Source organism: Meleagris gallopavo, chromosome 25 (genome assembly GCF_905368555.1).
Source record: "Meleagris gallopavo chromosome 25, MGAL_WU_HG_1.1, whole genome shotgun sequence".
Classification (NCBI taxonomy): Eukaryota; Metazoa; Chordata; class Aves; order Galliformes; family Phasianidae; genus Meleagris; species Meleagris gallopavo.
The window spans coordinates 4,392,760-4,418,053 of NC_139428.1; the positions used below are offsets into that span (position 1 = coordinate 4,392,760).

The 25,294-nt window shown below is 49.8% G+C and overlaps 3 protein-coding genes and 1 long non-coding RNA gene across 17 annotated transcripts; all 4 read left to right on the forward strand.

The window, feature by feature from the left end:
* On the forward strand, positions 1-2,162 carry LOC104914287 (uncharacterized). Its single transcript, XR_004161973.2, has 3 exons — positions 1-166; positions 918-1,039; positions 1,851-2,162. It is a non-coding gene; the product is annotated as an uncharacterized LOC104914287 (long non-coding RNA).
* A 960-nt stretch (positions 2,163-3,122) lies between these two features.
* SFPQ (splicing factor proline and glutamine rich) lies at positions 3,123-17,645 on the forward strand. Of its 14 annotated transcripts, none has more exons than XR_014879588.1 (13): positions 3,123-3,900; positions 4,123-4,311; positions 4,407-4,708; positions 4,829-4,924; positions 6,109-6,305; positions 6,539-6,623; positions 6,869-6,986; positions 7,203-7,251; positions 7,331-7,452; positions 10,040-16,384; positions 16,612-16,686; positions 17,343-17,457; positions 17,564-17,645. XR_014879588.1 is itself a non-coding variant. In XM_085208625.1 (11 exons), exons 1-10 carry the CDS (start codon positions 3,253-3,255, stop codon positions 16,358-16,360), a joined length of 1,827 nt encoding a protein of 608 aa, XP_085064751.1. In that variant the 5' UTR covers positions 3,123-3,252; the 3' UTR covers positions 16,361-16,384; positions 16,612-17,645. The 14 variants fall into 14 exon arrangements, 2 of the variants coding, with proteins under 2 accessions (XP_085064751.1, XP_085064752.1); XR_014879590.1 differs by lacking the exon at positions 17,343-17,457 and having other exon boundaries at positions 10,040-13,236; positions 16,340-16,384; XR_014879585.1 differs by having other exon boundaries at positions 16,612-17,457.
* Positions 17,646-19,779: 2,134 nt separating this feature from the next.
* TMEM35B (transmembrane protein 35B) lies at positions 19,780-21,217 on the forward strand. Its single transcript, XM_010723328.4, has 3 exons — positions 19,780-20,495; positions 20,582-20,762; positions 20,855-21,217. The coding sequence occupies exons 1-3, from the start codon at positions 20,121-20,123 to the stop codon at positions 20,983-20,985; spliced, it is 687 nt and encodes a 228-aa protein (XP_010721630.1). The 5' UTR covers positions 19,780-20,120; the 3' UTR covers positions 20,986-21,217.
* A 581-nt stretch (positions 21,218-21,798) lies between these two features.
* Positions 21,799-24,262, forward strand: LOC104914311 (platelet-activating factor receptor-like). The gene has a single exon (XM_085208721.1). It carries the CDS (start codon positions 22,865-22,867, stop codon positions 23,834-23,836), a length of 972 nt encoding a protein of 323 aa, XP_085064847.1. The 5' UTR covers positions 21,799-22,864; the 3' UTR covers positions 23,837-24,262.
* The last annotated feature ends 1,032 nt before the right edge of the window (positions 24,263-25,294 follow it).

The following is a 25,294-nucleotide window of genomic DNA, read 5'->3' on the forward strand; positions in this document are numbered from 1 at the left end:
GTCTCACCAGGTGAACTCTCCCTCACAAACACTGCAATGCACTGGAGTGGTGTTGAGGAGTGATCTGATGAGCAGTGCGAAGTAAACAGACTAGAGATACTCCTATGACCACCCACAGCAGCTGTGTTGTCCATCATGGGAGGGAAGGTGGAGAGAAGAGTGAAAGGTAAGAGATGAGAAGGAAGGGAAAGGAAGGGAAGTTTCCTGTGACGTTTTCTCATGGTGCTCTGACTGTCTGTTTCACAGAAGACCAAGTCCAATACTAGTTCAGATTTTGATAGAGGTCTCAGAACTTTTGCTACTTAAGGTATTTCAGGAATTTAAATTAATTCAGAAAATTTAAAAGGGAAATCCTGATCTTTTCAGGTGGAGAGAACAGTCTCCAACAGAACTGTGAACTTTTGGTGTTTATTTTGTTCAGACAGAAGATTTCCCTGCAGATACTATATTACTTTTTTCTGTAGACTCTTGAACCTGATTCAGCTTTCATTTATTTGACGATAAATCAAGATTATATCCAAAGAAATCACGGTGTTACTGTGCAAAGACAATCAACTCCTCCTTCCCTGCAGTCATTCTCTGCATTTGCTTTAGTATCACTGTAATCTCTCCTGTAGACCTACATTACTTACAGTCATCTGGCTTTAAAAATGGCCTACAGGCATATTTGTCATAGTGTACAGGAAAAACCTCTTGGAAAGGAGATATAATCAGTCAGTACTCAAGCGGGGAAAGAAAACAGTAGAGGAGGCATGGAGAGGAGAACTCTCATCGTCAATTGCCCCAGGAAGGCTGCTGAGAGTTCTGCTGTGCAGCTGAGGAGCCGTTGCAGCTATTTGCCACTGCTTTCATCGTTTCTCAGCTTTACGTACCAGATGTTGCTGTAGGCATTTTACTTCCTCTTTTATTCTTTAAAGGTGACGCTGCTATTCATGAAACTGTTGAATGCTGGAATAATGAAATTCTGCAGAAATCCCTGCTGTTCCAGACAGGTTGATCAGAAAGCACCACAGACTTGACTGGCAGAGCCTGCAGCGGGGTAAGGCCACCAGCCTGCACTTTTGGAATGCCTCACTGCTACAAGCACTCTGTCTGCTCCTGCCTTTTGCTTCCTGATTATTTTTTTTTAATTGCTGAGCATCTTTGGTTCTGTGATACTACTTGAATTTGTGCAGACAGCCTTTCTTATCTGAAGATTACCCTTGTTGGCTACTGAGGCATTAATGACTTCAGACCTCGGTGTCTGCCTCCCTTCTGCAAATGTCTTCCAAAGCCTGCTGCGGGTGTTTTTCTGTCTTCAGCTGCGGACTGCTTTGGTTGTCCCAGGTTTCCAGTCTCAGACGCAATGTTTATTTAGGGTAGGGGAGGTATCAAGCTTTCCTCCTCAGTGTTTGTTTTTGTATTAGAACAGCAAGCTTCCCAGTGTGAATATTTACAAAATCAGGGGATTGCTAGCAGAGGGCATTTTTATTTCAAGTCCTCATAGCTACGTTCATGTGTCTTTGATTTCAAGCCCAGGATAAATACTCCTATTGCAGTTACAGCATTACAAAAACATATACTCATATCCTGGACCTTACGGGACACATGGAAGTTCAAAGCTATTTTGTGTATTTCAAATAAGTTGTCCAAATTTGTTCAAGTCTGGGACCACAGTTATACTCTCTTTTCTTTCAAAAGATGATAGATTAATAGCTCCCTAAAATATAATTCACTTGTACTTAGGATGCAACAAAGCTGAAAACAACTCTTTTATACTCAAAAATTTTTGAAGCTCTCAGAAATAATCAAGTATTGTAAGGAGGCCATGCCAGTTGTTTATAAGAGCCTGTCCAAATTTCTTCTTCCAGCGCTTTAACCTCTGAGACACCTCGTGGTGGAAGTGCTCACTGCTCGTTGCAGGGCTGGCATCTCGGGAAGAATCCATTTTAGAACAGAACTTGGGGCCTTCGTTCTGCTCAGATGGAAGTTGCTGAAGGCATACAGCCTGGAGGGATGCTAATGTGGGGAAAAGGTGGGTCTCTGGCAAACTTTTTGTTTCAAACTTTTAAAGCCAAAGGGAAATCCATTTTGTTAGGCAATGAAGTCTGCCTTTGTGTGGTACTTCACAAATATTTATGAGATCGATGATATTTTATCACTGCAATTTAACAGTCACAGTTTCTGCCCAAATAAAGAGAACACGTGGGCTTCACTTACAGTTTGTTTCATTTGACCTGAAACCGAACATGTAATGTCAACGTGAGCCTTGATGGGTTAAAGCCCTCATTAAAAATATCGCTTTGTTCTAACGTTAGCATGCAAAGCCAGCGCACCACCACTGAAACCAGCCCCTCTGAATGGATGGGAGCCACTCTGGGCTGTTTTCTGTCTCAGAACGTGGGATATTCCAGCCGTAACACCGAGTTTTACAGCTTCTTTGTTTATCTACCTGAAGTTATGCTTTGGAGAACTGACATCTGCTTTCTTATCAGCAGAGGGGACAGCAGAGAGCTGTGCCCCTCATTTACAAGGAGTTTGCAGATGATTTTTCTCAGTTGGAAGGAAATCTTTACACCCCTCCCCTGCCAGGTTCCTCACAGCAGCTCAGGTCAAAGCGCTGCTGGCCCAGACCTCCCACGTTGGCGTTGTGTTAGACCGCCGTGCTTGAACGAACACATGGGAAACCTTTAATCAAATCCGCTCTCAGAGCATAAGTGACACCGCGCCGGGGAGGCCCAACGGAGCCGCCCCGTTGGTGTGGCTGAACCCAACCGAACGGAACGGAACGGAACGGAACCGAACCGCCGCGCTCCCCGCCTTGCGGGCCGCCAGCAGCCGCTCTGAGGGGCGGGCGGGTTCGCGCCCGAGTGACTTCCCCGGCAGCCAATCGAAAGCTGAACTTCCGTCCTAACTGACCTCCCGCCGGTCAAACTGCCCAATCAGCACGCAGGAGGTTAACGGATCATCCTGTCCCCATGTCGGCGGTCAAATGAGCCAATCGGCGGAGGGCAGGCTCGTTACCAATAGGATCAAAGAGTTTACGGAACAAGGACGCGCCATTGGTGGCTCCACCTATCGGTCTTCGCCGCCGCGGCAGAGGATTGGTTAGTGGGGAGGAGGGGGCGGTTTCCGGGGGCGGGGAAGGTATATTACGGACGGACAAAGGCGGCGGCGAGGCCCTTTAGCTCGCCGCCATTTTGAGCAGCGGGCTCTGAGGAGCAGCAGCGGCAGCCGGCGCGCCTCTCTTTCTCCACCTTCTCCACCACCACCATGTCGCGGGATCGGTTCCGTAGCCGTGGAGGCGGCGGAGGGGGCTTCCATCGGCGCGGCGGCGGCGGCGGCCGCGGCGGCCCCAACCACGATTTCCGCTCTCCGCCGCCCGGCATGGGCATGGGCCAGAACCGCGGACCTATGGGGGGCGGCCCGCAGGGCCCCGGCGGCCCTCCAGGCGGAGGCCCGAAGTCCGAACCGCCCAAGCCTCCGGCATCGACCTCCGCTCCGCCGTCCTCGTCCTCTTCGTCCTCCGCCACCACGGCGGGCCCCGCCGGCAGCCAGTCCGGCCCCGGGGCGCCTCCTCCGTCCGCCCTGCCCGCGGGGCAGCCGCCGCAGCAGCAGGCCCAGGGCTCGGCGCCCTCCTCCGCGCCCTCCGGCCCCGGGGGGCAGCAGCAGCCGCAGCCCAAGCCGAGCCCCAGCCCCACCCCGGCCGGCGGCCCTAAGAAAGGACAAGGACAGTCGCCCGGCGGCGGGCCCAAGGGGCCGGGCGGGCCGCAGCAGGGGCCGGGCGGGCCTCACAAGGGCGGGCCGGGCCACCGCGGCGGGCCCGGCGGGGAGCCGAGGGGCCGCGGGCAGCAGCACCAGGGACAGCAGAGCCTCTCCTCGCAGCAGGGCCCGGCCGGCGGCGACAAGCTTTCGGACGAGGTGAGTCACGGCCCCCTCCCCCTTTCCCAGCCACAAGATGGCGGCGGCTGCGGCCGGGCACGGAGCTCCGCGCGCTCCTGCCGCCATCTTGAGGGGAGGAGCGCGGGGCGGGGGTCCGGGCTGCGCGGGGGGGGGCGGCGGCTCGGCGGGGAGCGGCGGCGGCGGGGCTCGGATCCGACCGCGGCTTTGCGGCGCCGGCTCCATCTGCTTGCTTCTTCGTAGGGCTTTAAGGCAAACCTCTCACTGCTGAGGAGGCCCGGGGAGAAGACTTACACGCAGCGGTGCCGGTTGTTTGTTGGGAATTTGCCCGCCGATATAACGGATGAAGACTTTAAGAGGTTGTTTGCCAAATACGGGGAGCCGGGAGAGGTTTTTATCAACAAAGGAAAAGGCTTTGGCTTCATTAAGTTGGTAGGCATCCGTACCGTCTGCTCGTCTCCTAAAAAATCTCGCAGATAGTGGCTTATAACCCGATTTCCTAAAACTGGGTTTTAAACTTCCCCCAGGAATCCAGAGCTCTGGCAGAAATCGCCAAGGCAGAACTGGACGACACCCCCATGCGGGGCCGGCAGCTCCGTGTTCGCTTTGCCACACACGCCGCCGCGCTGTCAGTGCGTAACCTTTCTCCTTATGTGTCCAACGAGTTACTGGAGGAGGCTTTCTCCCAGTTCGGTCCGGTGGAGAGAGCTGTTGTGATTGTAGATGATCGAGGTAGATCAACGGGAAAAGGCATTGTTGAATTTGCATCAAAGCCAGCTGCCAGAAAAGCGTTTGAACGGTGTACTGAGGGAGTGTTCTTGTTGACGACGTAAGTATTTTGCTTCTCAGGATTTTTAGTTCTAAGCGGAGTAAAACTGTCAGTTTCTTCTGTTATATCAGAACAGGGGTCGATACAGAAATGTAAAGCGTGTGTGTATTTTGTATTTAGCACCCCTAGGCCAGTTATTGTGGAACCATTGGAGCAACTGGATGATGAAGATGGTCTTCCAGAAAAGCTTGCTCAGAAGAACCCGATGTACCAAAAGTAGGCACGCTCTTTTTGCTATAATGAGTATGCAGATAATGTAGTGTGGTCACTGACTGTATGAGTTAGGGTGGTTTTTCAGAACCTGGCCTTGAATATCACAAATGGTGCATAAGTATCAGCCTGATGACAGATTTTGGTGCTAAATGTAGAAATGTACCTGCACAGCTCAGAAATCAGGTGTCAGCTGTTACAGCTTGTGCTGATGTTGAGAATTCTCATGGTGAGACTTATGTTGGGGTTCCCATTGGGAAATAAATGTGTTAGAATTGTTTGAGAAACAAAGTAAAGTCTTAGGTTGCTACATGGTTACCAAATGCATGGACTTGCCTTATGAGGAGACCACTGTGCATGAGAGATGCATTGGTAGATGAGTTTAGGTTAGGACCTGTGCATGTAAGCCTATTTGTTGTAGACCTGCTTTTCAGGCTGCAAAAGGGAGTGGATGGAGAAGGCCTTGTGGGTGTTACATGAGAACGTGTTTGAAATTCCTTGTTTTGGTCAAAGACTTTGAGCATCTTAGTAACCATGTTCCTGTAAAGAGTGCAGACAAGTGTGGTGTTTTTCCTGAGATCATAAAAGAACTTAGAATTGGTAATATATGAAAAGTTCTTCAACTTTTCTATTTTTTCTATTAATTACTGTGTCTCTAACTTCAGCTGCTTTGTCAGTATAAGCTCTCAGCTCTCAGGTGCTTTGAAGACTAGCTTAAAGTAAATATTATTTATATTTATATTATATTCTGCTTTAACACAGTACTCTGGTAAGTAAGCTCTGGAAACTCTCTCTGTGCTCAGGGGCTTTTTCAGCAGCTGTCTGTATATGGGCAAAGGGCTTGTCTTAGTTCTGGATTTTGCATCTGGCATTTGCCTGCAGAGGAGGGCTCTAATGAGGAAGCTGCAGGGTAAACATGCAGTAGAACAGGAAGCAGAAAGATTTGCTTGGATGTGATGGTGCAGGAGACTCCATGTTTGCCTTTGGTGTAGTTCTTGAATTAACTTAAATGCTGCTGTTTAAATCCATAAAATGCTGTACGGTTTTCATTCTGTCTAAGCAATCTTTAATCACAATGTCGAGGTGGTACTTCCTGGTTTCCTTGTACTTGGCTGTTGTTTCAGTGATTTTTTTGTTGGCCTTCATTTTTGAGGCTTGGGCAGCCTGGCTGAGCATCTTCCTCTCTGCAGGGAAAGAGAAACTCCTCCCCGTTTTGCTCAGCCTGGCAGTTTTGAGTTTGAGTATTCCCAGAGATGGAAATCTTTAGATGAAATGGAAAAACAACAGAGAGAACAAGTGGCAAAAAACATGAAAGATGCCAAGGACAAACTTGAGAGTGAGATGGAAGATGCTTATCACGAGCATCAGGCAAACCTCTTGCGTCAAGGTAATGGGCTCCGAATTCTTTGTCTCCAAATGCTTGTTTTTGCTCTGAATGATGGCTTCAATGCATAACTTGTTAATGGCTTGAATAAGTGTGCTTCCTCAGTCTTATCTACAAGTATGATTAAGACCAGTGGTGTGTGGTGTCTGCAGTAGTATAATTGATGTTAATCTAATTCAAATCTGAATTTAAATCTGAGTTTGTGGAGCTCCTGCTGACAGACTTGGTTTCTGCAGACCTTATGAGGCGTCAGGAGGAACTGAGACGTATGGAAGAACTCCATAATCAGGAAATGCAGAAACGCAAGGAAATTCAGCTCAGGTTGGTCTGGCTTTTACAGGATTTTTCAGTTGTACATTTTTTAATGGTTGATTTATGAAAACTTGCCTTGGGAAACAATTGCTGCTTCAGTTTGTGGATGAGAATGGAACAGCAGTTCAAGTTTTTTTTTTTCCTTGATTGTGTTTTTTCTGAAGCGTAATCATTAACTGAAATTGCTCATGCGTGGGGCTGATGTCTGGTGTGTGTTACTGCCGTGGTTTAATAATCTGCTCTGGGTTGATCAGGCAGGAGGAGGAGCGTCGCAGACGGGAGGAGGAAATGATGATCCGTCAGCGAGAGATGGAAGAACAGATGAGAAGGCAGAGGGAAGAGAATTATAGTAGAATGGGTTATATGGATCCCGTAAGTGAAACCACTCTTTTTTTCTGGATTGATGGCCGTGTTCAGAGATTTCCAGAATTCTTGCATGTTGTTGAGGTCGTGTTTTGCTTCCTTTAGGTTAGAGGTGGTGTCTTTGTGTAATTGAGATGGTAGTAGTTGGCTGTGCACACGCTTTGTCTCCTGAGAGGCTGGGTCTCAGTAATAGCTTCTGTGCTAAAAGTTGTTTCTTCTATGCAGAGGGAGAGAGACATGAGAATGGGTGGTGCCACCACAATGAACATGGGAGGTAAAGAATTTTTAAATGATTACTTAATGTGGCTACCTTAGAAATTGTCAGAATATGATTATATATTTCTCTTTCTTAGATCCTTATGCTTCTGCAGCCCAGAAATTTCCACCTCTTGGAGGTGGAGGCGGCATAGGTTATGAAGCTAATCCAGGAGTTGGCCAAGCAGCCATGAGTGGTTCTATGATGGGAAGTGACATGGTAATGTATCCTGTGATGGCTTTAGTTTAGCACAAGAGAAAAGTTGCAGTTGGAAATGAAGTTCTGTGTTCGGTTGTGTAAATTTCACTGTTAACTGCTGACTTTCTTGTCAGGTGTTTAACATGGAAGAGTAGTTTGGCATTATGTAGTACTAGTTTAGTTAACCATTACGGTAGTTTACGCAGTTGGAAGTTGTTTGTAACTGAATTCAAATGTGCTGTTGAGCATATTTGCAATTAACTCTGACCTTATTGGACTTGAGAAATTCTGCATCACAGTTAGGCTTGGAAGGATTTTTATAAATTCTAGAGAATACGAAAATTTTCAGAATTAAAATAACAGTAGCGGCTGTCGAGTAATGTGACATTCTGTATGGGCAAGTGAGATCATTGTTCTCCTTTCCACAGTTGAACACTGCATTTATTTTGGCCCTTCCAAGCCTTGGTAGAATTGATGCATGCTGTTAGAGATATGCTGTTAATTCAGAAATCTGCAAACGTCTCTTTAAGTAGCAGATTAAATTAAGTAATGGGAACAGCATATCACTTACTCTATATGCTGATGTTTGCTATAGAAAAGCAGGAATGCTGTTTTTTTGGTTTTTTTCCAAGTCTTAGGCATGTTCCAGTGGTCTGACTGTAGCCATTTTGTGGTTCCTGATCCACAAGGGAATGAAACGATAGCCTGATCTTGTTGCTTTCTCTTTGTTGGGGATGGCTGTAGGTAGAGGTTATTAAAGCTGCTGCATATCTCGTGCTCCGAGGTATGTTTCCAAGCTGTCCTATTTTTGGCACACTATATGTGTGAGTGGGTTTGAGCCTGCTTGGTGTTAGCACACTGAAGCAATGCTGATCCAGGTTAAAGAAATGCTTACTGGGTATAATGGAAAGCTGTTGGTTTAGGTGGTGATACTAGCGTGCTTTCACCCTCCTCGTAAAGGGTGTACTGTGTTGCACAAGCTGAACTAAATGATTTTTGGGTGGGTTTTAGGCCTCTGGCTTAACTTTGTGAGCTACCATCATAGCTTATCAAATATCTTCTGTTTTGATGGGAACTGTGTCTTAGAAACCATAACTCTGCAGAGCCGCAACGATTCAGTAGACGGTGCTGGTGGCCTTAATGTACCTCTAGTCTACTGATACTTTAGGCAGTTCTTAAGCTTCCAGCAAGTAGTTAGGCAGTCTGTGGTAAACGCTGTGAATATTTTTCTCCTCTTGAAATTCATGGTACAGGTGCATGCTGAACGAGTGTAATACTTGAAAACGTGTGACAGTAAGGTGGCCTTGAGTTTCTTAGGACGGGGGATCTCTGCCACACAGTGCTGTCACAGTTATTGGGCTGACATCTTTGTGAGGAAGAGGAGGTAGACTTAAGCTGCCACGAAGTAGGCAGGAAAAAAATTTGTTAGCGTTTGACATACTTTACTTGGGAGGCTTGAAACTGACTTTCAGAAGTGGGGTCTGAGTTTTCAGTTGCAGGTACCTTTTGTAACAAGCAGCCCACCGTAGTTCTGTTACTTGGTAGCAGAAAACGTGCTTGAGATGAAAGTTGAGAGCTTTTTGTTAAAATTTGGCACTTCTGTACACTGAATGATCACAACTACTGTTACAGTAACTGAATGAAGTACATGCAATGAGAGGTACTAGCAAGAATACCTGAAGTCTCTGCTTTATTGCAGGGTAATATAGCTTTTACATCTCGGTGTGAAGCCTTTCAACACTGAAGTTGTGAATTTTTCCAGGAGCTTGTGATGAAGGTGGGGTGGGAAGGGATACATTGACTGGATGCACACAACCCTTTGTGCATAGTTCTAACCTGAAACGGAGTAAGTTGTGGTTCTCTGAACACACATTGCATATACAGCAGCAGTTTCGGAGTATGTGGGATTGAATAAAAGCAAGTCTTTTGATGGAGCAGTTGCGTTGGTTAGGTAAATCACTGGTCATGAGCTTTTTCACATTTTTTTTTCTTCTCGTAATCCAGTAGTGCTCACTATCAGTTTTGATTACTGCCTAAGGCCTCTACAGTTTAGTCAGCAGACCGTAGTCTTAACCCCATCTTGAAAAGCACATGGTCTCTATTGCAGCACATGCCATTAACTGGTGAGTAGGCATTCTGTTTACAGTGACATTTCATGAATGTCAGCTCGTACTTCAGTGAACTGAAGAAGCTCTCTCTGGCTAGGCTTGTTTGGAAATGACAGTGATGTGATCTAAGCTTTTATCGCACTAAAGGTGAGAAGTTTGCAAGCTATTTGCATTAACTTGGTTGAAAATTGCTAGAGCTCATTGTGAAAAGTTGTTAATTCACATCTGCACTAATGCTTACATTTCTAGCACTGCAGGGAGGATCTGTTCTTTGTAACAGATGTATGAGAATGCATCAAGTGGGAACATACCTCAAGGCATGTATTACAATAAACTAATTTTTAAATTACCCTTTTTTCCTTTCTATGTTCCCGGTACCTGTGGATCGGCTCAATGGTGATTGTATCGACGAACCTTGACTACGGAACCTTCTAAAAATATATACTTAACACACATGGACATCAACTACATATAATGAACTGTTAATTCTGTTCCAATAGCGTCCTGAACGCTTTGGGCAGGGAGGTGCGGGGCCTGTGGGTGGCCAGGGTCCTAGAGGAATGGGGCCTGGAACACCAACAGGATATGGTAGAGGGAGAGAAGAATACGAAGGCCCAAACAAAAAGCCCCGATTTTAGATGTGACCTGTAGTTTCATTCCAGTTTGTTTTGTCTGTCTTGTTTAGACACCAACTTTTTAATTCTTGCATTTTAGTAAGAAAGCTACGTTTTTATGGATGTTAGAAACTTACTGACCTAATATTTGTAAGTGGTCTGTTTGGGCAAGTACAACTTAATTATGTAATGCAGTGTTTCAAAACAAGTTTAGCTGTTTTTTTGATGTATAACGTCCCTAACTTGATGGCAGTGTACATTGTGCCACTGAATTCCCAAAGTGTACCAACTTTTTTTTACTGTGCTTCAAATAAATAGAAAACTAAATGTAGTAACTTTTCTTGCCATTCATGGTTAAATTAAGAGGCTAAATATAAGTACCACACCTTCAGTAAACTGAGAGTCTTGCCGTAGAGATCCAGCCAGGCCCAGGGTGTGGAACTGTAGCGAAGAGCTGAGATCTCTTCCCATAAAGCCTCTAGCTTAAGACTGGGACAAATAGCTTAACTGCCCAGTAGGTGCAGATTTTTGAACGTTGTGCTGCAATAAGAAAGCAACTAAAAATCTTGCAGATGCTGTCAGATAACGGTAATGAAAGCTATGCTGCAAGTAATGCAGCGTGTAAAGCATTTCTTATCTTAGCTATGGATGATGGGTGGTGGGATGGTTGCACTTACCACCTTGGCAGTTACTGCTTGATACTTTCTAACGACTTTAAGCAGAAGACTAGCAATGGTTATTTTAAAATAAATCCATAGAAAGACTTGTATTGACTGACTCCCCAACTGACGGGTTATTAATGAGATATTTATATGCTCTTAAGCTGTTTGAGATTACAGGATCTGGCCTTGCTCCGTATTGTATACCTGCCTGAAACTGCTTGGCAAAAAAAAAACCGACCCAGAAGTGCTGCTCAAGTGATTAGGGGAGAACCTGCTAATTCATACTTGTAACTTGCTTATGTCCTCGTGCTAATTGAGTGGACTAATTTGCATAGCTCAGAATTCAATTGTATTATGGGGGCTGCAGGAACTAGTCCTGAATCTTGTAGCTGCTGGATAAATCATAAAAGCCTGTATGTAAAATACAGAGAAATGAGCATTCTTGCACGATGGTTATTGTTATTATTGATGTGTAGAGGTAATGCATCAAAAGCAGTATCTAAATCTGGAGTTAATGCTGCACCGTACAAATAAATTCCCTTCAAGGCTGTTTTGTAGATCTGATGAATTCGTTAGCTTGCTGTTAATTTCATTAACTCCCCTCAGGAGAATTTCAAAGCATTCTGGACTCAAGGTAGTTGCTTTGCTTATTATTACATTGTACCAGAGAAGCTGGGAACGTGACTTCCCAGCATAAAATGCCTTGGTGTTAATGCAGGATATATTAACCTGCTTAGCACAAAGTAGGTAGACTTAGCTGGCTGTACCTTCATGCAATTCCCCAACTACTGAGCGTTCTGTAAGTAGTTTCAATCTTAACAGTGATCTTTCCACTCCTTGTGCTAAGCATTGGCTAATTCTAAATTCTGTGCTAAATTCTCTGTGGTTAAAACTTCAGTGTCAGATTTGCAGTATCTTAGAGTGCAGATGATTGCTCGTGAAGTACTCACTGTAAGTGCTGATACTCCTTAAATGAAAAAAGAAGTAGCATGTTGTGAAATACTGATCCCAGGTAACACTGACTGGAACATTCAGTGCACGAAATAGTGACTCAGCTGGTTTGGTGAATGCTTTTTATCTTCCCAGAAAAGTTTGGAGATTGATAACGTGCTAAGACAATGAATTGTTACTCAGGAAACTCTGAATTGGCAGTTCCTGCACTGCAGACCAGGTATTTGGGAGTACTTGTGTTGGATATTGAGCTTAAAAACAGCAGTCCCACTGCAATTTGCTTTAAGTAGTACTAAATAATGCCTGTGTTTTCTGCAGGGTGTTCGTGGGACACCCACAAAAACGGAAGGTGTCTGAGATGGGGAATTCTGAACGTAAACATTAAATTAATTTTTTCAGTTTATTTTTCAGATGACATGTCATTCTTTATTAAAGAGATGCTGGTGCATATCCTAAAGTATGTTCTTTTGTAGCTCTGTAACTGAAGAGTGAAGGATGCTGATGTCCTTGTACCTTACAGACGTTGTCTTTTGGTACCCTGTTTTGTACATGAGCTGCTGTTGCTAGCATAGACGAGTTGCAAAAACAATGACTATAGCAAATATATAGAGAGGATTTGGCAGTTTTCAAAATATCTGAAAGCTTGGCTAAATCTGGCTTGGTTGTAGCTGCATAAGCAGAATTTCTAAAACGAGTTCTGCTTTGAGTTGCACGTATTCAACAGGCATGACAATTAAATAGCCAACTTCATTTCAAGACCTTTTAAAGATCGTGTCTTCAAAGCTGGCAAACACGTCAATGTTAAAATGTGATCAAGTTATTAAATGTGGGAGGTGAGAAGGTCATGTTCCTTTGATCTGTTCCGATGAGGCTTTGGGCTTTTTTCAGCAACTCAGATTGATATAACTGATATAATCATCCAAACAACTAAGAAAAGTGCTCGGTTGGTCAGACCTGTTCCTGGATGGGTCTGCCTTGCATATAACCTATTTTTGTACTGGACTTGGAGGACATTGGCTGTTGCAATTTAGCTTTGTTTTAACAAAATTTGAGCCCTTTTTGACACTTGATATCTAAAAACTGCAGCATGTAGAAACTGGTATCTTCATATCTTCACACTTTCTCAAATGAATAGAGAATAATCCCATCTTCTGGTGTAGACACGTTACACTAATCATGTATACAGCTGATGAGAACCTGAAACTGCTTTTGAGATTTTGTGGTATTTTTGTGGTAGAAAAATTCTTGGCTTCTCCTTGGCAACCATTTATTGTGGCAGCAAGCTTTTGCTGGAGTTTCTGAGACTGCAATTTACACTTAAAACTAGTGGCCTGCTACATAACTGCACTTAGCCAGCATTTCTGCAGTTCATAACTGTGAGGAACGTAGTACCACAAATGGCAATGGACATTAGGACCCGGATGTAGTATTCCTGCTTGCTCCAAGATTCTCATTGCCGACTGCATACAGGTAGGTAACAAGCAATATAATATAACTTGGTGACTTTCTATGTAATCTTATACTGTGGGTATTCTGACATCACACTTCTGACTGTGGAATTACAGTGCAGCACTCTTCATACCTGTACGTTAAACTTGCATCAAAGCTGCGTGGTTTTCGGTTTTAAGCTTTTGCCTTGTTCAAAGCCAATAAGCAACAACTTACTGTGATTCTTAGCTAAGTGCTTTCAGACCCGATTCCTTTGTACTTGTGACTCGGCTTGTGTGCATTTTTCTCAGTTATGGTGTAACGAAGATGTTCTTGGAGGAGCTCTGTGGGGAAGAGGGAGCGTGATCTTACACTCAGTTAACAAGTCAACCCAGTGCTCTCAGTGCATAGAACAGGACGGTTCAAACTTTCCGCAGTGACAGTGGCCCATTTGCAGCGCATCCCTTTGGCTCGGTAGGAAACGTGTTAGTAATCACTGCTGTAGCCCTGTGTAAACTGGTAGCCAAAGCTCAGTAACGTGGTCAGCTTTAGGATGGATTGGGGATAGTCAGGACATACATATGACTGCTTGAATGAATATCCCTGTAAGAAGTTCATAGAGCTTATTGGACATCTCAGTTGTCTTTAATTAATCCTTGATTGGCAAACAAAGTACATTTCTCTGCCTTTGACAGTGGTGAGATTCTCTATTTCTGCCTCTTAGTCATCTTTAGCATAATGCTCAACTTCATTTTTCATCTGTCTTGAGGACGTGATCCTAAAGTCTTCATTAATAGAAGTGCTGAATGTAGTGTTTCAGGATTAACGTGTTTACGTTTCCAGACATCCAGACATGCTGATCTCCAGCTCTTCTGCATTCGTTCTTGAACCTGAATTTCCAGGTCTCTTGTTTCAGCACACGACCTGGCTCGTCTGATCAGCTTTTTCAGAGATGCCGTGATGTGTTTTCCCACTTGATCTGCAAAGTTCTGCTTTGCATACTCGCTTCTGGTATTTTGGACCAATCTGTGTTCTGTTCAAGAAAATACTCTTGCTGTTCAACGCGCGATCTGCTGGACAGCCTTGCCCTGCTGCAGTCAGCTCACAGTGTTCCTCTGAAAGCAGCCAGCTGCACCTTAAATCTCAAGATTGCAATGCTAGGCCTTTGTTTAGAGCGCAGTGAGTGTAGCTCAAATCTGTCTAACCAAACAGGGACACACTTTGTCACAAAGTCAGTTTGATTTTTTTTTTTTTTGGTGATGGCTTACTCTAAACCTGGGACTGGAATTCAGCAGCAAAACTGCTGGCAGTGTGCTTGCTGTCATGTAGTGAAACTGAACTATTAATCTTTAAACCAATGCTCAGATCTAAGTAGTATTTCCAGTGTGCTCTGGACACTTGACTTTACCTGCAGAAATGTCGTGGAGGGGTTATTGGCACATCTGCTCTATTCTACATACTTAAACTTAGTAGGGTTTTGACACTCTTGGAGCAAGCAATCTGTGACTGAACCATAGGACTCATACCAGCTCTGACTGCCTGCAGTAGTGAAACTTGGTGTGGTAGATAACTGAAAAGCCAGTCTGTAACAGCGCGTACCAACAAATGGCATTCCAGTGCTTGCATTGTGTTTCATCTTGGTTTTATATCCTGGTGTGAAATACACTTTTTCTCAAAAAGATCATCTGAAGCTCAGAAGTGTGGTGTCAGAATACATATGCGTACCTGTTAGGCCCTCAGACCAGATTCTGGTGCTGTCAGGAGAGCACAGCATAGCGTGTATGGGGGCTTTACTGTAACATTAAGCATACAAAGTGTTGATTTGCTTGCAGTTTTCCCCATAGCTAAACACTGAGGCCTGTGAGTAGTTTTAGGACTTCAGCAGTAATGGGGTTGCATGTCTCTGTTAATCATTGCCAGCTGCAGTGACACGATCAGGAAGGCCAGCGTTCTGTTCCATCATGTCAATAAGGCTAAGCATGTTAGAAAGGATGCATAAAAAGTATTGCTGCTCTGACTAATTACTTGGCTTCTTCCACTACTAGGAAGTTTGGAATCGGCTAATTAGCTTCAGATTTCTCTCTCCATACCAGCTAGTGGGGCTCTTAAATAGCTACTTACTGGAAAAGGAAAAAAGGGAGGATTGGCCTTCTCCCACTTCTGTCATTGCTGCTAGATAATGATTGACATGTTAGGACTTGGCTGTGCAATCCCGCAGTGGTCTGTGAATACCCCATCTCTATAAATGTTGCTTCTGAACACCAGTACTGAAGAGCTAACTGGGAGGGCTGGGAGGAGTGTGGCTATATAAGTGAAATCTGGAGTGTTAAAAGGATGCACAAAGATATAGTATCCCTTATGCATGGTGTTTGTTGCTATGGCATAGAAAACAAAATGTGCATACTATATTTCTGCTCCCGAGGGCCACGATGAAACCCAGGTGGTGGGTTTGAGACTAAACTTGAACTTTTCCCTACCTGGTCAAATCCCATTGTGACCATTGCGATTTGCCTCCCAACTTGAGGTGTGCACAGAACGTTGTACTGCTACATCCCTAGTTGCTAACCATTGAAGTTTGCCCTCAATTAAGCTGTAAGTAAAAGGGGGGGTCGTCAGAAGGGAAGAAGCTGTTGCTTAGAATAAAAGCAGTAGACTTACAGTGCTAATCTCTAGTGTCTTCCTGTGGCTTTTGAAGCACTTCTAGGACTATTGAACTGGGGGCTGCTAGGAGTAAGGGGCACTGCACTCCTTCATGAAGCAGAAGGAAGAGGGCATTGTACAGGAGACAAACTAGGCTCAAATAGAAGAAGTAGCTTGATTGGAATCCTTAATGCCTTCACATAAGGGATAGTATACCTCTGGCTGCAATCAAACTTCATTGTACTCAGACTGGTGATTTACGGTTTGTGCTCTGACAAGGTGCAGTTCTTCAGTCAACTACATGCATATTCCTTCACTTCTTTACAAGTGCTTAGGCTAGCCTATTTCTGCCCCTTATTCTTCCATTTAATATTTTGGAATAGTTTGTAAATTCCCCTTCATAACTAATCAGTCCACGTATTTAAATCTTTGCTTTTTAAGTTAGTTTTGAAATGGTTAGAAGTTTCTGTATGTTATTATAACAACTTCACTTGTTATCCTTTAGGTGAAGATGCGAGCTGAGTGAAACTGGCGTGCTCATCCATGAGAAGTAAGCATAATCTTGTCTTGTTCTGAGTGGGTGAAGTAATAAAATGGGCACTGAGTAACAAGCAGTGAGTGTGTGAAACGTGGAACTTGGTGTGCTGCTGTCAGACTGTGAGACTGTGACCTGGGTTTGACATCTTGGGAGCAGTGGTAAAAAACATCTTCCTAGATGCAGGTTTCTGTGACAGATTACAAAACCCCTGTCAATAAAACTTGTGATTATTTTTCTAGTTCAGGAGCTGAGCATGAGCACATCCAGCGTGATGTCCCGTGATATGGGAGTGCACCAAGCTACCAAGGGAGCAAGTAAGTAGATAATGTCCTTAGGCTGCTGATCTGTTGAAGCAGCACATCACCTTGTGATGTGTTGGCTGGCTCCTGCCTGAAACCTGTCTGATTAATCTCATTTTTATGCAAAAATCGTCTATCTTGGCTCTACAAAAGAAATAACTGTTGTTTTAGGCTTTTCAGCCATGCAGCATCACATAAAACCGTCTTCTGAACACTGCAGGTGGTCAAGCCAAGAAATAATCATGACTAAGATTGAGGCTGAAATGGAAGGGTTGTGAATGGGATGCAGTGATTGTCAGCAAAGGAAAAGCAATGAAGCTCTCCTTTTTATTAATTAATTGTTAAAGCTGCTGTGTGTTTGAAATAGTTAATGAACACTGAACTTAACGTACAAGAACAGGTAGTGGTTTAGGGAAATAAAGTAACCTGTAGAGCTGGAATTAATGACATTTTCCCTCTAATTTGCTACTTAAACTACAAGGGGAGCTGCAGATATTTTTAAATCTTGAGTGAAGAGCAACATGCAAAGTTCTGTAACACATGAGAGAGGGGTAAGTAACGACCTAGATGTGCTGCAGCTCACCCTGTGAGTCGTGAAGGTGACGAGATTCAATCGGTGAACTGATTGAATCCGGTGTGACTTGTCACTGCTGCTCTTGTTTCTTGGGTAGTAAAGCACGCAGCCACTTCAGATCTTTTAAGTTTGAAGTAGAGGACAATGTGGACGGTGTTCATTTCATCTCAAGCCTAAGAAGAGACCTTAAGATTCTAGAGAATATCTGTCAGGTGCATGAGCTTTCTTTGTGACACACAGATTCCCTTTCTGTGTCGTTGCTTGTGATTTCTGGTGGCATTTCTGTGTTCTGGCTAACAGCACGCTTTGTACTTGCAGAAGAAGAGAAGCCCAAATGCAGCGAAGAGGAGCCAGGAACGTTGTAGGAGTTTTTAAAAATAAAGTATTCGAATTTTCTTAATGATGACTTGTTTTATTGTGGAGCATGTTCAGTAGGTAAGCTGTTAAATGCAGCCATACCACGTTGTGCTCGAGGAACTGCCTCAAGTGTGAGCTTGTAGAAGGGGAAATGCAGAATGTGCTTTGAGCATTGAGTGAGGAAGGGATTCAGTCATTGGGCCTTTGTGTGACAAACACATGAAGCACCTGCTGAACTAAAGGCTGTAACACACAGCTGTTTTTCACCTGCTGTGCCTTTGCCATGGGCTTGTTCTGGTAGTTGGCCTGCACCAGCTGTGGGGGTAGGTGTGTTTCCTGACCACTGTGCAGCCATGTGTGCTTTTGTGAGAATGACTAGCTTAATTTTTCCTATATTCCTTTCCCCTGAGGCACTTGAGTTGATTCTGGGAGTTCCACCCATTCCATCCCCATCTGCAGGGCTCTGTGTGCCATTGTACCTGTTAGATTTCTCAGTTTGCACACGCTCGATTGGTTTGTCAGCATTCACTCAGTGACTGTAGTAGTTAAAGCTGGATGCCAGTGTTGGAGTCCCTTGAAAACCAGAGCAGTGCTTTTTTCTGCCCTTAAAGCACAAGTTTCCATGGTTCAAATTGTTTTTCTTGGACAGGACGGGTGTAATGCATTAAAGCCTCTCTGTGCATGTGCATCATTCCACCAGGGAAGGTTGGTGCTGCATTGGAGCCTTGAGCTGTCGTTTCATTTTTTCATGCAGTCATGTGGAGGATTTGTTGATGTTTTTGACATCTCTGCATCACTGACAGCTGTCAGGTTTCCATGAGAGGTTCTGTGCTTCCTAAAGTGCAGTGCAGTGACTGCTGGGAGGTGCAGTGGGGACGGTGCTGCATGACATGCTGTTAGCAGATGAGTTTGGTGATTAGGTTCTGTTAATTATGATTCATTGGTACTGTGTAACATTCAGAAAGTTAAACTATTCACCTCTTAATTAAGACTTTGATTTTAACTGAGGGGGGGAGGAAGCTCGAGGAAAGAACTGGAGCTGTGTTACCTGCAGAAGTGACACCTCGTGGTGCTTGCAGCGCCGGGGCTGGGAAGGATCAAATGCAGCATGTGCTGTGCAGGCAGCACCCCCAGGCTTCCCCTCAGTGTTTATCGCTGAGCAGAGCACCGTATGGTACGGGATGTCCCTTTGGTCAGCCTGGGCCAGCTGTGCTGTCACCCTCTGCTCTCATCCCCCCGCCGGCAGGGCAGCACGAGAGGCGGAGAGGCCCTCACCCCTAAGAGCTGCTCTGCCATGACTCAGACGTCACTGTTCTCACCACTGCTGCTTCCACAAAGAGCATTAACTGCACCACTGTCTTGTCTCCATGGCTGCTGTCCTCTCACACAGCCTTTTTTCCCTCAATTCCTGCTATTTTTCAGTCACTTGCCCTAATTCTCTTTCCCCCGTTGCAGCTCGGTGAATCTGCTCCCACCAAAACGTGACATCAGCATTCACGACGATCTTCACCTCCCACACCTTTTATAAGCAAACCATGGTTTTAATATTGAAAATGGATGGATGTGCTTTGGAGAACTGCACAAAGCCCTCATTTTTTTTTTCCCCGTTGGTGTGTGGGCCCTTCTGTCACCTGAGCCATGACTCGCACTGCGTTTCCATCAGCACACGCTGTGCCAGCAGCTGCTTGTTCCCTGGCTGCTAAAGCTGAGGGCTTGGTTCTGCTGTTTCATTAGTCTGATTAACTCATGTGCTAAGCATGGGATTGAGAGTGGGCGTCTGTGGGAGGCGTTGGGGTCTGTCCTGGACGAGGGGCTGTGTCCATCGGGAGCAGTTGGGGCTGGGATTGCTGGCTGCTCCTGGGAGGAGGAGCTGATGGTGTGGGTGGGAAGCGTGACCTCTTCCTGCCGAGCGTGAGATGCAAAATGAGCGCACCTGGGGCAGCTGATGCTGTCTGGCCTTGTGCTGAATGGGGACGATTCCTGCCACGCGGAAGGACGTTTCATTTAAGAGCCGACAAGTGATGAATGATTCAGAGAAGGAGCTCGGGCTCGCGAATCTAAAGACAGCGGGATCCCAGGTGGGGCTGGATGGAGGGTTTGGTGAAAGAGGGAGCCGTGTTTTGTCTGCAGCTGCTTCCCGTTAGGTCAGGGCTGCACGGGGCGCGCTGTTATTTATTGCTGAGCTCTGAGTCATTGCGGTGATGACGCGCAGCCGGGGGGCAGCGCTGCTCCGCTCCCAGCACAGCCCGCACTGCCCGGGGAGCGCAGACCTGCAGCTCCGCGAGAGGGGAGCAAACAGACGCTGCGATGATTTTGCTCTTCTGCACAAAAACTGCAGCCAGCTCCGACCTGTGCCTCAGCCCTGCTGAAGGAAGGCGTTCTCCGCAAGCAAAGGGAAAATTCCTTCCTCTCCGCGCTGCTCTCCAGCAGCTCCTGTACGTCCCTGCGGAAGCGCTGGATCCTTCCTGCACAACGAAGCGCTGCCGCACGTGCGGGGCCTGGAGCTGCCGACCCCAGCATGCAGGGAGGGCCAGGTCTTCTTTTTTCCCTTTCCTGCGGGCCGACGGAGCAGCGTGCTGCCGTCAGTCGGTGCTCCAGCAGGGCAGGGAGCAGCAGTGCAGCAGCGGCTCGGCACCGGCACCGCTGCATCCCGAGCTGCGGGCTGGGAAGGGGCAGGGATAGGGGCACGGATAGGGGCAGGGATTGCAGCGGCCGGAGGACGGCAGCAGCCGGAAGGGCCGTCCCGATCCGCTCCGCACCGCCCCATCCCCGCCCCATCCCGGCCATGGCGGCGGCGTTCCGGGCTCTTCGCGTTCTCCTGGGGCTCTTCTTCCTTCTCGCGGGCTCCGTGAAGCTCTCGGAGCGGCTCTCTGCCGACTCGCACCGCCATATGGTGAGGGGGTCCCGGGGGGCGCCGCGCCGCACGGAGCTCCGCGTGGGCAGCGATGCCGGAGCCGTGCCCTGCGCTGCGCCCTCCAGCAGGAGCAGTTCGTGCGATTCGCGGAGGTGTTCCCCCTCAGGGACTTCGGCTTCTCCCCCTCTCCCGGCCCCTACCTGACGGCCGTCGGTGCGGTGGAGGCGGCGGCCGGGCTGCTCCTCGCCTTCGGGCCGCAGCTGCTGCAGGAGATCAGCAACTTCGTGCTCAGCGTCGTCATGATCGGTGCGTGAGAGCCGGCGGGGGGGTGGGGAGGGGGTGTCGGGGATGCCCTCCGCCGCCCTTCGCCCCGTGTCAGCGTCCCGTGCCCTCCCCAGGTGCCATCTACACGCTGCTGGCGCTGCGGGAGCCGCTGGCCATGTGTGCCCCCGCCACGCTGTGCCTCGGGCTGCTGCTGCTGCTCAACGTCCGCGGGCACGCAGCGCCCGCCAAGGCCAAGGCGGAGTGAGCCGGGACGGAGAGAGGACGGCGGTGCTGACGGGAGGCCGCGGCCGTTCGGTGCCGTCGGGGTGGTTTTAGCGGTGGCTCTGCTTGCTGTGAAGCGATGTGACCACGCTGCTGTGTGCTGTCCCGGCTGCGGGATGGATGGTGACCCTGGCACTGCCATCACTGCGGTGCTGGGCTGCTGGGTGGGCGGGTTGTGATTTTTTGGAATAAAGCCTCTGGGTTTTTTTTTTTCATGCTTTGCCTCCTCTGTTTCTGCCCTCTCTCCACGCTGAGCTGCAGGACTGGGGGGACCCTGAGGTGTGGCAGGGAGTGCTGGGCTGCTGGAGCAGTGGCTGGGGATGATGGCAATGTGGGTGTCGTGCAGAGGCAGTGTCTGCATGGGATGGGAGCCCTGCAGTCACCCCGCAATGCGCCCGGCTGCTCACTGCACATCCAGGTGGGACAGCAGCCGTGTCCCCAACCCCACCCTATTCAGCAGAGCTTCTTGAGCACCCTGCTCTGTCAGGGCACATCTGCCCTCCAGGATGTGTTCAGTGCCCTGTGGTGACAGCTGGGCAGAACCCCGAGGTTGGAACCCTGCGCATCAACCATCAAGGAGACTGGGACACTGCAAACTGATCACAGCACCTCCAGTGGGGGACCCTGACCCAAAACAGCACCCAAGCATTGCCATGAGAGGCAGCAGGGAGGGGGCTGCCTCCTGTCTGTGGTGCTGGGGGGACCCGGGGCCCTAGTCCCACTGAATCCCCCTTTGAAGCAAACAAAGGCACAAAGAGGCAGATTCTGGCTTTGATCCCATTTGGTTGCCCCCTCCTCCCCCTCTTTCCCCCCAGCTGTTGAGTGCAGAAATTTGACCTCCACTGCTTTCATGTGGGGCCTGGGAAATGGGCCTGGAGGTTCCCCCCCGTGCCCCCGTCCTTCCCAGCCCACGCTGGCGCAGGGGTCTTAGCATGGCTCCAGCGTGGCCTCCCCCATTACAAACACACACAGGTGCCTCTCCTCTCTGGCTGCACTCACTCCTATAGGGGCTGGGGGCTGGAAATGAAGCACCTCCAGCTCACCCGGAGCATTTAAAGCTCCCTGCAGCCTGGCTCTGCCAGACAACTCAGAGCAGCCGGAGGGGACGCGTGGTAAGCAATCAGCTCAGTGTGACTGCAGCATCCTGCTGAGCAGGGATGGGATGGAGCTTGGGACCATGCCCTGAGTGTGGGGTGCAGGGCTGGGTGGGTGCATCCCCTATTTGCCAGTAAAAGGGAAAATAAATGGGGATTGTTAAGGGATCTGGGGGTCTGCAAAGCAGCTCAGGCCCGCTGGATGAGCCCTGCATTGGTACAGTGTTGGATGCTGCACTGAGTCTGGCCCTGCTGTGCTGGGAGCCGCCCGCTGGGTGACTCAGAGCCGTCGCCGAGGTGTGGGCAGCTGTGATGAGAGGTGAAATTGCAGCAGCTCTGTGCTATGGGGATTACAACAGAAAGAGGTTTTCCATGCCCAGAACTGAAGAACGGCGATGAGTCCACGGGTGCACTGTGCTGGGAGAGCCCTGCAGGGCTGGGGCTACAAACAGCCCCGTGCTGTGACCCCTCCCCATCGTGTGCTCCCGTGTGTGCTGACTTCTGGGTGAGATGTGGGGCGATGGGGGCACGGCAGAGCAGGGGGGGCAGCGCTACACCCCACAGCACTGAGCTGGAGCCAATACAGCACCTCCGGGTGCTGCCATCTGCAGCTCAGCCCCATGGCCACAGCACAGCTGTGCCTGCCGCTCTCTGAGTGCGCCGTGCCTGCCGTGTGGATGGGAGCTTGGGAGGAGGGAGGGGGGGAAGAGCGTCTCTACGGAGCCAAACCAAGCCCTGTGCTGGATTCCGTCTCTGCAGGACCCTGGGATGAACATCTCGGCGCCGGCCACATGCGTGCCCAGCGACCCGGTGCAGTTCGTGCTGCTGCCCATCGTGTATTGCCTGGTGCTGTGCGTGGGGCTGCCGGGCAACCTGGCAGCTCTGCTGGTCTTCCTGCAGCGCGGCAAAGTGCGCAAAGCCGTCCGCATCTACCTCATCAACCTGACCCTGGCCGACATCCTCTTCAACCTCACGCTGCCCCTCTGGATCCCCTATTACCTGGCGGGGGGGGACTGGCTGCTGCCGGAGGCCGCGTGCCGCCTGGCCGGGGCCGCCTATTACCTGGCGACTTACAGCGCCGTCACCTTCATGGCGCTCATCAGCGTGGATCGGCTCAGCGCCGTGCGCCGGGCGCTGCCGTTGGCGGGGCGCCGCGGGGCTGCGTTGGCGTGCGGTGCGGCGTGGCTGCTGGGTCTGGGCTGCGCCGCGCCCGCCCTCAGCGCCCGGCAAACCTCTCCGGCTCGTGCCGGAGCCACCGCCTGCTTCGAGCAGCACGCGCGGCAGCGGGCCTACGCCTACGCCACGGTGGCTTTCTTTGCCGTCGCCTTCGCGGTGGTGCTGGGCGCTTACACCTCCATCGCCCGCTCGCTGTCCGACACCGCCGTCCCCTCCCCGGGCTCGCACCGGCAGCAGGCCCGCGCCATGGTGCTGGGGATGCTGCTGGTGTTCGCGGTGTGCGTGGCCCCTTATCACCTGATGCTGGCTCCCTGGGTGGGCAGTCGGCCCCCGACGCCGCCCTGTGGGCCCCCGGCCGCCCTGGATGTGCTGCACGTGCTGAGCGTGGCTCTGCTCAGCCTCAACAGCTGCCTCGACCCCCTCGTCTACTGCTTCTGCATCCGACGCTTCCGCGCCGACCTGGGACGGACGCTGCGTGCGGCCGCTCGTTGCCTCCCCCTGTCCCCATCTGCCCCCCACGGGTCGGCTCCCGGCGGCCGTGCCATCTCCTTCACCTCCACTTAGGGCCGGGGGGGTTGAGGGGCTCCTGTCCTTGGGGGCTCTCACCTCACATCCCCGTCTCCCGTTGTGCTCTCAGCGCATCCCCACGCAGTGTGGGCGCGTGGTTCCCTTCTCACATACACACAGCACAGCGCTGCTGTCCCCAGCAGCCACGAACCACGGTGGGGAGAGACGTCAGGAGGTTCCATCCCCTCCTGGGGGCCCCTCTTTTGCCGGGGATGTGCACCGCTGAATTTACTGCATCGCTTTGAGTGGGGCCGCCCCGTGGGGCCACGCGAAGCCCCGTCCCTCTCCGTGCCCTCAGCGTCACTCCTCTGCCGGGATTAAAAATGAATGAGCCGACAGCTGCCCGCCTCTCTTTGCCGAACGCCGGGACGCAGCCGGGTAGGGGCAGCCCCAGCCCCCTCGGTTCCCACCCGTGGGCCTCGAACCCCCCCGCGCCGTCTCTCTCCGGGGAGCCCCCGCGCGGCAGAGGCGGTGCGGGGCCGTGGGCGTTGCGGGGGCGGCAGGTGGTGTTTTCCAGCCCCGTTTCGATCTGCCGCTGCCTCAGCCCCGCGTCCCCGGCACCGTGAGAACGTGAGCGGTGGGCGCTGCTCTGCGGCCGGGTGGGCTCCGGGGGGAGCGGGGGGATGATGGAAGGGATGGGGGAAGACGAGGGCACGGGTTGCCCCACACCTGGGGGTCTCAGCCCCCTGGCAGGGCTCTCGGCACGGTCGGTGCTTTGAGAGGATGTAAAGCAGCGGGCGGGAGGAGAGGGGCTGCGCGGGGTCCTGCTGCTACAGCATGGCCTCAGCCCCCAGACGCGCCCCCCGGCACCCCCAAAACCCGTGTCTTGCTCCCCGCATCTCGCACATCCCTCTGGGGATGCTGCTGTGGGCAGAGGGGCTGCGCTGCATGGATGTGGGCACTGGGGTGGGGGATCTCCACGCTGCTACGTCTCAGCACAGCCCACTCGTGCCCATGCCCCACACCGCACCGTGACCCAGCTGTGCGGGCTGCCCCGTTATTCGCCTTCAGGAGCACGCATGAAATTTTAATTGTTTTATGTAACTTCGTGGGGAGGTCGGGAGAGCGGGAGAGCGCTGCCGGTCCCCACGTGCACCAGGAGCTGGGGGGTTGTGCGTGGGGCTGGGGGCAATCTGCAGGCCGGGGGCTGTGCTGGCGAACCATGGCTCCCAGTGACCCTATTCAGTGTGGTGGGATATGATAGGACCACTGCTGGACCCTGGGATGCTGTGACAACCCACACGGTGACAGTGGCCTGCCCAAGGACCGCAGTGCTGGGATGTGGGCATAGAGCACGGAATGTGGCTGCTTAAAAAAACAATTTAAGGGGGAAAAAACCCTCAAAAACAGCTCCAGGAGCTCACACGGGCAGTGCTGCTGCCCCACGTCCAGACTGGTGGGCGGTTTTGGGGTCAGGGCCGGGCACTGCCACTGTGCCACTGCCGCCACTGCACA

Bases quoted from the DNA above. Each gene is read 5' to 3' on its own strand.
- LOC104914311 (XM_085208721.1), top strand. From the start codon at position 22,865: ATGAACATCTCGGCGCCGGCCACATGCGTGCCCAGCGACCCGGTGCAG.
- SFPQ (XM_085208625.1), top strand. From the start codon at position 3,253: ATGTCGCGGGATCGGTTCCGTAGCCGTGGAGGCGGCGGAGGGGGCTTC. The intron at 4,925-6,108 runs GTAGGCACGCTC...TCCTCTCTGCAG, and splicing joins AAGAACCCGATGTACCAAAA to GGAAAGAGAAACTCCTCCCC. The intron at 6,306-6,538 runs GTAATGGGCTCC...TGGTTTCTGCAG, and splicing joins GGCAAACCTCTTGCGTCAAG to ACCTTATGAGGCGTCAGGAG.
- TMEM35B (XM_010723328.4), top strand. From the start codon at position 20,121: ATGCAGGGAGGGCCAGGTCTTCTTTTTTCCCTTTCCTGCGGGCCGACG. The intron at 20,496-20,581 runs GTGAGGGGGTCC...TGCGCCCTCCAG, and splicing joins CCGACTCGCACCGCCATATG to CAGGAGCAGTTCGTGCGATT. The intron at 20,763-20,854 runs GTGCGTGAGAGC...TGCCCTCCCCAG, and splicing joins GCTCAGCGTCGTCATGATCG to GTGCCATCTACACGCTGCTG.